Here is a 12,399-nt window from a genome sequence, read left to right on the forward strand (position 1 = left end):
TGATAAATAGATGTGGATGTTTGTTTTATAGTAAATTGAACAAAAAAGCATGTGCCTCATGCATGTTTCCCTTTAAGGCTCCATGGTGGATGGTCCTCCAGCACCAAGGAGGCCACCGGAGTTATCTGGAAGAATGTCTGCTCCAGGTAAGTTACACAGGCTGCAACCACCTAGCAGTCCAGTCTGTCAACCATGTCACTGGTTACCCAACAGTGAATTTGATAGACCATGCTCCTCTTCCAAATGTAGCAGTACAGTAACATGTAACTTGGACTGATTTTCCAGATCTTGGCCCTGCGGTAGCAGCCTTGATGAACAGTGGGCCCAGAACCTCCTCGCCCTCCGCAGCATTGGATGGAGTGGTAAGATGAGAACTCCTCTGTTCAGCTGAGAGAATAGTTTGGATAGTATTTATGTAACATGCCATACTTGCTATTTCTTAACTGTTATCATGTTCTGTTTTGTCTGTATCCTGCTCACTGTCATTATTTGTCACCAAAAAAGCAAAACTGTCCCAAAGAGTCTGAAGTCCCTTATGTATCTCCTGCTCCATCCTCATCTCCTGAAACAGATGCAGTGAGTACTTAAGAGGCTGGATGCGGTGCTGGTTTTTACTCCCTGCTTTGACTGGAGAACGGAATAAAGGGCATGGTGTTCTAAACTTCTGTATGCTCTGCAAAACTAACCATGGGTTGTACCTCTGTGTAAAGGTTTATTTTAACATGCACTTAAAGACACAGAACCACTGTCTTGATTACATAGCAGATGTTTTACCAATGTTGCAGCCTTAAGGACTGCATGCAGACACTTACATTAAGGGTGAATAATCTTATGAAATCTTATATCTGTGGTGTCTAGGACCTTGTATACATTCCTAATATAGTATATAAGGATCTAGGCCTCTCTTTAAGGGAGTGGGGATTTGTTGTTTATTTAAGTGCTATAGGAACACTGCCATATAATTTCAGGGTCATTTTAAAGGAATAAAAAGCACTGGGAGTTGATTGGATTGTGTCTTAGGGTAGAGACTATTATCTCAAAGGCATGTTAACATGTGTGCAGTCCTGAGTGGACTAACCAGTGTGCATCCACTTTTTAAGGCTATATATTGCACAGGGGAACTAGGAGTCCTGGCAACTTGTTCTTTGCTGTTTGCTTCTAACTCTGGGCGTTTTGGGGCAGAGATTTTACTGTTTTGTTACAATTTTATGCATTCAAGATTCAAACCAATTTTGCACAGGCTAATCCAGGGCCGAAGGGTCCCCCCACTTTCTCTGGAATTGGGAATTCACCCATAATGAATTCTCCGGGGACTGGACCTCCACCACCAGTTAGATTTGGACCACCACCTTCTCTGCGTGGACACTATGGGCCTCGACCCCTTCCTCTGCCCTTAGGTATGCATATACTGCCTTGTGCTGGAATTTGACTTTCTCTGGCCCTGCCCTTTTCCTGTCAGTAGTACCTCCTTCACATCCTCCTCCAGCAGTGAGAAACCTTTCTTTAAATGCATCTTTAAGGGTTCTGCTTCCACCTCAATTACCTTACTGCCCAAGAGTGATGTGGCAGTTGAAAATGTAAAAGGAAACTAGTTGGCAAAAACTCATCAGGATGGAAGTTATAGCCTGCAATGCATATGGGTGTGTTGTCTCTTATGCATAATTCCACACCTTTTCTGAAGATGTCAGGCTGAAATCGGGAAGAGTATGTATGTGCATGAAATGCTGCTGCCCTCACCCCCAACAAGTGCGATGAGGGATAATCAGTACCTTAATAGATTGTAAGTGGTGGTTCAACTATTCAGATTTTTCCTTTCCTTCTAGTTCGTGGTCCTCTCCCACCACCTCCAGCTTCAAGGGACTACATACCTGGCCCACCAGGAATGAGAGAACTGCCTCCTGGTCCTCTGCCACCTCCAGATCCAAGAGGATATATACGTGGACCCCCTCCTTTCAGACCATTGGGCCCTCTTGGCCCAAGAGATTATCCTCCTGGACCACGGTTACCCCCACACCCACATGGTCCAAGGGACTATCCCCCTCCTCCTCCAAACAGAGACCTGCCTCCAGCTGGACCTAGAGACTACCCACCAGGCTCTCTGCGTCCACCATCACCAGCAGGCTCAAGGGACTACACACAACCCCCAGAACAGAAACCTTAACTTGCATCTCTGGCAAGCAGCTCATTGGAATAGACTCTAGCACCTTTCCTCCAGTGAGACTTCTCAATAGCTTCAAAGGAGAACTACCTTTTTAATTTGGTCTTTAGACTTGGTTTCAGCATAGTACAATACTTGCAGGATGGATTTCCCCTGTTGCTACCAACATTTAATATGCATTTATGATCACTTTTAAACTTGGCCTGCAAGAATCATTTTGTGATGGACTTGAACCTGCTTCTTACAGCTGTGGGCCACCTGCAGCTCTAAATGTGCAATACAAAAGTACCTGTGTGGCTGGTTTTAATTAAATGTAACCTATGTAACCAGTTGGTGATGACTTAATTTCATGAAATATGTAATTGGAACGTTTCCTGTGGAAATAATTTTTTAAGTAAAATGCTACCCTATCTGCCTTCTCCATCACATTATTAACCTGCAGTTACTGTAGCCCATTGGCTTACACACAGAGTGTACATATTTTTCAGGTGGCTGATCTTTGATCAGGTGCACAAATTACACTGTACTCAGAAGATTCTAATAAAGACAGCAGAATGGTTTTTGCTACCCTTTGAAGATTTTGTTCTAGCCCCAAGTTAATTGCTGCTCGTGGAGACACTGATTCATTAACTGGAGCATAAGTGTAACTTTATCCAGGTGGCTTGCATCTCAAATACCTTAAGCTCCTCTTGTTCAAGAGATAAGCCTATTTTGTAAGCAAGGCTAAATATGAATTGCATAACTTGTTTTACAGTAAGAATCTAGATCCAGGTCAATTACTGTCAAGAGAACCTCTATATTTGCTTGCATATTGCCTTCCATTTTCAGAGCACGTCCCTTCTCATCATCAGCTAATATCTGCCATTGTAACAAAAAAAAGCTGGTTTGCCACTGATGCATGTCACAACTGCATTATAATGTTAGTGGTAGTTGACAGCACTTAAAAAGCTAATGTGCTTGCAAGAGAACTGTAGCTTTTGAAGCTTCTGTGAGATGCAAAAATACAAGGAGACTGGAAATTGGAACTTAGTTAACGAGCTGTTTATAAAGGGTGGTGCCCCTTAACTTCTGCCTCTAACCCCAAGGCTGCTGGCCATCACCTGTGCCCAGGAGGATACCCAAAGAAGTGGGTGTAGTCATTTAGCTAAGTAGCTAGTTGTGCAGCATAGTTTCATTTTGTTTAAAACAAGACAACTGAAAAAGAAAGCAGAACTTCAAATTTGGAATATTTGCCACTGTCCCTATCATCAGTAAGCTTTACTTCATTCCAGGTTTTTGTAGACCAACACTTGATGAAAAAAAAGCAACAGACTAGACTGCTTCAGTTCAGTTTTATGTACTTAAAAAAAAATTGGGATTTCACTTGACAATGTAAGGGTGATGAGCAATGTTACTTTATTTTCTTATTTAAAGTGTGTACTTCAACATGGTCAGTAACTAGTACTGGCTGCACTGAGTAGCAAGTTTTAGTCCTTTGTTTTGATGGTCAGAAAGGAACCAGAACTGGAGAACAACAAGCAGGATGTCAAACATAATGGAAAAGGACAAACTAAATATTATACTACAGCTTTCCTGCCAAAATGCAAATAGCCATTTGACTTCAGTTTCAGGTATTGCATACAATCTTTATGTTGCTGTGTATGAAGACTTTAAGATGAAAAGCAGAACTGTTGGACGTAATATAAACAAACCTGTGTTTGTTTCGTGACAAGCAACAGTCTGTTTGGGGGAAGGGGAGTTTTTCAATGAAAGTCAGCTCATGAAGAATAAAAAATTGCAAACACAAGTGACGTCTATGCAATAGAGACACCCAGTGTGAATTAGTTAATACAAAGCTATAATCCTATTAAAACAAACACAGTACATGGAATATCAAGTTAAATACACAAGGAAGTGTATGAGTATTTCTCCAAGCTGAGAAAAAGATTTATTAGTGTAGTTTAACTAGAAAGGTAGTTCAAATGCTTTTTTTTTTTTTTTTAAAATAGACTGGCTTTTTTGCCAGTAAAATTAATTAACTTGCATAAACACCTGCACTGGAGAGTGACCTCCTTCAAGTTTAAAAGTTACTATTTTTCCCTCTGGAACAATGCTAGTATCTTCAACAGATTCTCCCATTTAAGAAAAGATTAAATGCTTTAGAAGTAAATTCTTAGGAGGGGTGAGTACAGTTTAGAAGGAGACAGATGCAACAACTGGTCCCCCTTATCAAATGTAGCAAAACCATTGCAACTTTAATCCTACTTTACAATAAATGAGGTGGCTGGTATATCTACAGGAGTCTGCAGTAGTAACAGTTATGTTGTACCAGCTGATTTACAAGCCCAAACAGCAGGTCCCCTGCCCCTTTTGAAGGCAGTAGATATACTTGTTCATCTCCCTTGTGATTAATGGTCATAGCAAATACCAGAACATTTACTAGTTATGAACCCGTGCTAGTACTCTGATGCATAAACGTACACCACAGAAAGAAGCTCCCATTTTACAGTGAACCTTTACTAGGCTATGGGACACAGCAGAACATTGATCCACATGAATACAGCCATTGACTTAACTGGGTTTATTCATATTCTTAGAGGTTAACCAATTACTTTGCTTGATTGGGGCTATACATATTTTTGTATTATGGAAAGAAAAGTTGTATTCCTGTAGCCAAAAGATACTGTGATTTTAGTGAGCATTTAGCCTTCCAATGCTACTAGATACGCAGTGGAAGAACACCACTGTCCATTTATTTACATGTATTATAACAAAACTAAATTAATCACCAGTTTAGTGTTTGTGTTTACAGCTCAATACTCTGTTCTAAAAGGTTAAAACTGGGTTCCCTTAAGAACTGTTAACAGGAAAAGAAAACTGTTCTTAAGCTCTTCAACCATTAGTGAAATTCCAGTAAAGTATGCTTGGCATTGGGAAAACTGCAAAATAATTGATCGGTGAGGTTAATTCTTTCACAATTATGCCAGAACAGCAGAAAGGGAAGAAGACAAGATGAAACTTCAGCTTCCAACTTCAGACATACCCTGTTTTTAACCACCTGGTGAGTCTCAGTTCCCTTCAATAGGCCAAAAAGAATGCTCCAGCAAACAGCTGAGTAGGCCACGAGCAGTGTGAAATCTTTTTCATTTTACTCACTGTAAACAGTATTCTAGAGCTAGTTACATAGTAGAGAAGGAAAAGAATGACTAGCATACTTACATCCACATTATTAAAGCTAACATTTGACCCTGCATTGTCCTGGTGCTGGGTCTTCTGTTAACATAGCAAAGTGTATGGAGGCGCTACTTAAGATACACATGAAGCACAGACCTTAAAGTACTGCATTAAATATTCCACTCATTGAATATATGAAAGGTTTGAATGGGTTCTATACCTTTCCCTTTAAGGGAAAAGGTAGATGCAGATATTCATGTTATAATAAGCCAATGACCTGCAGCTTATTACATTATGAATCTCAATAACATAGAAAATAAATGGTAATCCTATCTACCTACTTGGATAAAAAAAGGTAATGTCAAGGTAAATATCCAGACTTGCATACAAACAGAGGTATGCGAGGATCCACAATCAGCTTCAGAAAAACAGCAGTTTCTGATGTAGGGTACATCTTCAGTCACTAGCTTGAATTAGCCAGATTGCCATTAATAATTTGGGCTTGTTGACAATTAGGGGACCAACTCTGTTACCACTGAAATCCGTGTAGCAAACCACTATCTCCCCTTACCAACCACTTTTATTAGGGGAAGTGGGAAAGTAGTATTGGGAAGAAAAAAAAAAAGATTTAGCTGTTGAAGGGAGCAATCAGCATTTATATTCTAGCACTTAACATGGAAGTTTTACCTGAAAGTCACTTAAACCAGATGATGCATATCAAATTACTACAGGAACAGGATTGAGAGAAATCAGTTGTCATCACTGGGTTGTCTCCTTTGCAGCTCATCATTCACTCCCCAGAGCCAGATAAGAAAATAAGGCTTGTAAACAAGTTTGCTAGGGTAGCATTTTTATGTTGGATTGAGTCTCTCTTTGACCAGGATCCTCCCTATTTTAAACCTCTCAGGCACAGCACTAACATTCATCTTTGAAAACTCCCTTTCTAGCATCACTTCCCCCTACCTTCCCAATCAGTCCAAAGAGAGAACTCATATGCTGATGAGAGTGCTGCAATAGCACAGCAAAATGTCAACGGGTTACATAACCTGCCGTGTCTTTATTGCTGTATCAGTTTGGCAAAAGGGACACCCTTCCATCTTTAGTAGCACTTGAGGGGGAAAAGATAACAATGGTAAGGTATAAAACTGAAGTTTGCAGTGTTTTTTTTTTTTGGTTTTGTTTTTTTTTGTTTTTTTATGAACAGCTCAATTATGCAGAGCAAAATCAGTCAAAAGCTTCTTTAGAACTCTTGGGATAAGACCTGTATCCAGAAGGTACAGGAATAAACTTGTACTCAAAGGGTAGGCTTGACATTTGACTCTGTGGTATTGCTGTGCAGTATGTGATGGTCCCAGTTGGCCTCCTGGCATGAGTACAGGCACTGGCCTGCCTGTTGAAGGATGAGTGTGCTACACAAACACACAAATGCAGAGATACTGTGATTTGTAGCAAGTGGTTTAGGTCATAGAAGTCTCACAAAAGGGTCATTCCTTGTGCAATGTTTGATGGAGGTGAAGATACAGTGGTTTCTTGGTCAACAACTGCAGTTTCTTCCTCTTAAAGTCGGTGGGTTTTTTGTACCTGCAACCACAAGAAAAAAAGTTGGAGACTAGCACTAATGTCTGAGAATAAAACCATCCTTGCGTGCTTCTGATAATACTCAAATCCCACTGCCACAGTATGTCAAGAACCCAGAACGGTACTGACCCAAATCAACAATGATATGAAAACAGCTATTATGGAGCAGCTCAATGTAGATCCTTCATTTTCATTGGAATACTTCAGCACAAGACGGAGCTAGCTGAAATTGAATGAATTAAGAGTCTGTGTGAAGGAGGAAAAACCCCCCAGCAGTCCTTTCCATGATATTCTGTTACCTTACTTTGCCCAGTATTCTTTCATTGCCTTTCTCCATATTTAAAACAAATCTGGAACCTATTAAAGTTCCTAATTTGGACCAAGCATTTAGGTTTAGAAGAGGGTCTTGCAAAATGCTTGTATTATATTTATCTATCTGAGGTTTCCCACTATAATTACTTTGTATTTTAAAACACTTCCTCACATGACATAGATGCGATAGGAGTATCATAAAAGCATTGGAGAAACTTCTTAGTTCTCCCTCCCTACCTCCGAGACTGTCCTTTTAATGGAATTGTTTCATCTCAGAAATTTTTTTCTGGAACTAGATTTTTAAATCTGGAAGAGCAAGACAGCTACAGTCCTAAAATGACCTTTTGCAACGGATAACTGCCAACTAAATCTTCCTCTTCCAGGTGGTAAGCAACATTTTTCCCCTTTTCTTGTTGCTAAGAAAATGGCAAATTCTCATGCCCCACAGTGTTTTTATGCCATCCATTACAGTAGTAAGACAGTGACAAATCCAGCACCTGAAAGCAAATTAGACTTAAAAAGAAGTCAAACTAGCCAGTTTGCTTCCCTCGTCCAATTAGAAGAAAAAAGTAACAAGCTGATATTCTGAGGTATTGCAGTAGGTAACTTATCTAACAGTTTTAAACGTCTAGTGTTTATTCTTGTATTTGAAGCCTTAGAGATTCCCTTCAAAGAAGTTCTGTGCTACAGTCAATAGGTTTTTAATATGCTGATAGAATCAGAACCAATGGCTTTACCTACAGTTCAAAATGCAGAACTCCTATGTAACCTGATACCTTCTTTCCAGTTTGTCAAGTTACTTCTAAACCAAACACTGGGGTTGGTAACTGTATTTTAAGGAAGATAAAAATAAAATGACAAAAAATTCAGGAAGAGACAAAGAGGAACTTGTATTTTATGCCAGATGTGGCAATTAATAACTATATCAAGCCATAAGGCTGTGAGAAAGGACTGGAGGCATCTGCCAATAATACTGTGCTGCAATCCAGTTCCACTATAGCAGCGTTTCTCAACCTGTGGGTCACAACCCAAAAATGGGTTGCAAGAATATATGAAAAGGTCATGAATAAACTTGAAAAATGGATTCTCCTTTAAAAGAGAAAAACATGGAAAACTAAATTTTCCTTTGTAAGCTAACAGAGTCCCAGCCTACAAGGGGCTGCTTAGCCCCCCCATACCCTACACCCACCCACCTACCTCCTAACTCCACTCTGGGGGGGGGCTGGGGCCTGGGGCTGTTTTCTACTTAAAGTATTTACTGGGTCAGGACTGGCCATCAATCTTTACTAATGGGTCCTGGTAAAAAAAAAAAAAAAAAAAAAAAAAAAAAAAAAAAAAAAAAAAAAAAAAAAAAAAAAAAAAAAAAAAAAAAAAAAAAAAAAAAAAAAAAAAAAAAAAAAAAAAAAAAAAAAAAAAAAAAAAAAAAAAAAAAAAAAAAAAAAAAAAAAAAAAAAAAAAAAAAAAAAAAAAAAAAAAAAAAAAAAAAAAAAAAAAAAAAAAAAAAAAAAAAAAAAAAAAAAAAAAAAAAAAAAAAAAAAAAAAAAAAAAAAAAAAAAAAAAAAAAAAAAAAAAAAAAAAAAAAAAAAAAAAAAAAAAAAAAAAAAAAAAAAAAAAAAAAAAAAAAAAAAAAAAAAAAAAAAAAAAAAAAAAAAAAAAAAAAAAAAAAAAAAAAAAAAAAAAAAAAAAAAAAAAAAAAAAAAAAAAAAAAAAAAAAAAAAAAAAAAAAAAAAAAAAAAAAAAAAAAAAAAAAAAAAAAAAAAAAAAAAAAAAAAAAAAAAAAAAAAAAAAAAAAAAAAAAAAAAAAAAAAAAAAAAAAAAAAAAAAAAAAAAAAAAAAAAAAAAAAAAAAAAAAAAAAAAAAAAAAAAAAAAAAAAAAAAAAAAAAAAAAAAAAAAAAAAAAAAAAAAAAAAAAAAAAAAAAAAAAAAAAAAAAAAAAAAAAAAAAAAAAAAAAAAAAAAAAAAAAAAAAAAAAAAAAAAAAAAAAAAAAAAAAAAAAAAAAAAAAAAAAAAAAAAAAAAAAAAAAAAAAAAAAAAAAAAAAAAAAAAAAAAAAAAAAAAAAAAAAAAAAAAAAAAAAAAAAAAAAAAAAAAAAAAGGTTGAAAACCACTGCTCTACAGCATGTGTCACAGGCAGCTACAGCATAGATCCAACTGCATACTAAGTCACTTACAGTTCTATAACAATTGCTCCATGTTTAATTTCATCCATCTCCATGAAAGCAAAGCACTTGGTGCTGGTAAACCTTTTCTTAGGCTTATAGTGTTTGAATTCAAAGAAAATAGCTGCACCTATAGTAAGAAAAAGTAACATAGAAAAAAAAAAAATCAGCTCTTGCCTTACAATAGATTGTTTAGCGTGAAAATATGCCCACCACCAAACATGCTCTGCATATACCAAAGAAAATCACTTCTATTACTTCGAGTCACCCAATTCTGTAGGTAAAAAATAATGTTTCTTAAAATGCTAGAATTACTCACAGGCAGACAAGGTTCCTTGGGTGAATGTGATATCTTTTATTAGACCAACCCAAATAGTTGGAGAATAGTTATTAAGCAAGCTTTCGAGTTCAAAAACCCTTCGTCAGGCTAAGGAAGTTTCAGCAGTTGGTGTGTGCTCTTCATGAATTACTCACATGCACTTGTCCCCCCAACTCTTACTCACAGCTAGGTACCATTGTTGACCTAGACGAATGGAAAGACGAAGAGGATCTATATACAAAGTGGAGGAGAACAGTGCACTTTTATTGGCTTTTATTCCTCCTTATTCCTAGGAGTCAGCTGATGGTTTCCAGCACATAGACATGATGTCAAGCTCTATTTTACACCCTTGTATGACTGTTAAGCCCTACCCTAGCAGAACAGCTGGGACCTGGCCCCTCTGCAGAAGAGGGAACTGCATTCTGTCCACAACACTGAGGCTGGTTGGTGGACACTGCCTCAGTTAGCTATTACTACCCACCTTTAGTTAGTTTCTCAACATGTTTCTGGATCTCAATGTCCACGTTGAAATGAACATATGTGTCCTCTTTCCTTGAAGCCACAGGAGTATCCTGTACAGGGGTGAGATCTATCCCATTGAGATCTGTAGGAAAGAAAAGGATAGCACTCTTAGATTCCAAGTACTGAAAACTTTTTAAAGCCTCATTTACACACACACACACACACACACACACGCCCCCCTTGGAACCTGTATCTAATATCTTTCAGAGATCAGTCTAAAGATGTTCTTTTGTTCAAATTTGCAAAGTGGTAACCAGATATCTCCTGGTCCAACAATATCCCCTAGAACATTACATAGTCACTATTCCTTTACCTCCCTAAAAGGTCAAAATCCAGAACCATTTGTGCTCATTTTATTTTAAATGGACATTCTCTTTACACTGTCAATAAAGGTTCCCACTTCCTTTTGGGGACACTTCTCAGTACCTGAAAGGTGCTCCAAAATTCTATCTAACAAAGACACACAGACTTTAGAAGTTCTACTTTTAGAAACAGGCCCCTGGCAGATGCTAAGACATGACTGACCAGTTAATCACATCTTGAAAATAGCAACCTAACCACATATTCATTCAATTAACGGTGCGATAAAAACAAGAAAAATGTTACAAAAGTATTATTTCAAAAAAATACGTGCAATAATTTTGTGGGTGTTTTTTTATCACATTTTCGAAATTGAATGTGTGGTAGGGGGATGGCATGCAGGCCAGAACCTGTCCTGGTGCAGTCCCTGCCAGCTGACGATCAGCAGATCATTGGCTGGCTCTAGGACTGCGCTGGGGCCTGGCTCAAACTGCCACAGTAGATCCCCAGAACCAGTCAACGATTAACTGACCATTGGGCATACAGCTTTCGGCTTGCTCCCTGCACCAGCCAGCACGGCACGATTGAGATCCAATTCCCAATCCCCAAAATCGCACCTCCTGCCATACACGCGGCATGGCAAGAGGTGTGATTGCTAGGCTTGGGAATCAGATCCAAGTCCTTTAAATTAACATCTGTCAGTCGCCACCATCTTTTCCATCGACCGCTACTTATATGTAATCAGAGTCAGTTCCGCTTGTTGTACTGACGGGAAGCAGTGCTCACTATTTTTCATTCCTACAGATCCTTCAGAGCCAGGCAGCAATGAGACAGCCAGCTGGATTCTGCTCAGTCGGTCAGTCAGCACAAGTTAACAAGCATGCTGTTCAGGTGCAAGCCAGAACTGACAAAACTGCTGCATACCGTGCCTAGAATGGGCTCACTATTATACATGATCTCTCACCCTTTCTTCTTTTCCTTTCTATCAGTTTTAAAACCAGTCCACTATTGTATGTCATCATGTGGAAAGACAATGCTCTGGAGCAGATGCTGCCATTTTTAGTATGTACAGCATACTGAGGCCCTGACTGGAGACCTGGGCACTACTGCAGCATAGTTCATAAATAAATCATAGATCCACTACTACTGATGAGCCAGCCAGAAGATACTGGTTGGATGCTTGGACTCCATACTGGGACTGGTGGCCATTTATGTCTCTATGTATGTATATTATGTATACACAATAACTTCCAGCGTAAAAAAATTATAAACGTAACCAGTTCAGAAAAGACACAGTAAGGCAATGGCACAAGACGCACTGTTTTTATTAACGAAGGGCAATCTGGTTACTTTTCAGAATAGATTCTTACCCTGAAACTTTGGGGGGAGGGGAGGAAAAATTCAAGTACAAAGACAACCCATGTCCCCTCTCCTTAATTAGCAAAGAGGTAATTTAGTGTCCCTGGAGGGCATCCAAGTGCATGACAGACAGCTCCTACTTACCACATATCTGCACCATAACCTTGAATGCAACATCTTGGTATTCTCTGTTCAGGGGAGCTCAGGAAAAGATCACCATGTACACCAGTAAAGAGGTGTAGGTCAAAGCAAGATTTCCCACAAAAAGCTTGCCTACCACATATGCATAGTCCCCTACCTCCTACCAGCGATTTTTTAATTCTGAAATGTAGCAGTTACTAGTTTTCATGTTTGTAAAAAGCTATATAAATAGGAATGGGTACCATATAACACTCTGTGAAGCAGAAAAGATCAGAAAAAGTCTGCAGGATACTTGCTCCTGAATTAAGAACAAATTTCAGTACCCATTAGAATAATATTAGCAGTTTGGTTTTTTTTTCTTTTCTTTTTTTTTTTTTTTTTTTTTTTTTTATTATTGGT

At 37.8% G+C, this 12,399-nt stretch overlaps 2 protein-coding genes across 3 annotated transcripts in view; one reads left to right on the forward strand and one right to left on the reverse strand.

The window, feature by feature from the left end:
* MIA3 (MIA SH3 domain ER export factor 3) overlaps window positions 1–2,980 on the forward strand; it is a 32,127-nt gene extending 29,147 nt beyond the window's left edge. The window contains exons 24-28 of the mRNA XM_006029189.3: window positions 78–146; window positions 286–362; window positions 505–576; window positions 1,241–1,397; window positions 1,824–2,980. Of these exons, the coding sequence (XP_006029251.2) occupies window positions 78–146; window positions 286–362; window positions 505–576; window positions 1,241–1,397; window positions 1,824–2,161 (713 nt within the window). The 3' untranslated portion in view covers window positions 2,162–2,980. The remainder of the gene's footprint in view (window positions 1–77; window positions 147–285; window positions 363–504; window positions 577–1,240; window positions 1,398–1,823) is intronic.
* A 916-nt stretch (window positions 2,981–3,896) lies between these two features.
* AIDA (axin interactor, dorsalization associated) overlaps window positions 3,897–12,399 on the reverse strand; it is a 53,627-nt gene continuing 45,124 nt past the window's right edge. For both annotated transcript variants that reach the window (XM_025210636.1, XM_006029186.3), the window contains 3 exons: window positions 10,160–10,282; window positions 9,372–9,489; window positions 3,897–6,892 (listed from right to left, as the gene is read on the reverse strand). In XM_025210636.1, coding sequence (XP_025066421.1) covers window positions 6,796–6,892; window positions 9,372–9,489; window positions 10,160–10,282 — 338 coding nt within the window. In that variant the 3' untranslated portion in view covers window positions 3,897–6,795. The remainder of the gene's footprint in view (window positions 6,893–9,371; window positions 9,490–10,159; window positions 10,283–12,399) is intronic.

This window comes from Alligator sinensis, unplaced genomic scaffold, assembly GCF_000455745.1.
Source record: "Alligator sinensis unplaced genomic scaffold, ASM45574v1 scaffold266_1, whole genome shotgun sequence".
In the NCBI taxonomy this organism is placed as follows: Eukaryota; Metazoa; Chordata; order Crocodylia; family Alligatoridae; genus Alligator; species Alligator sinensis.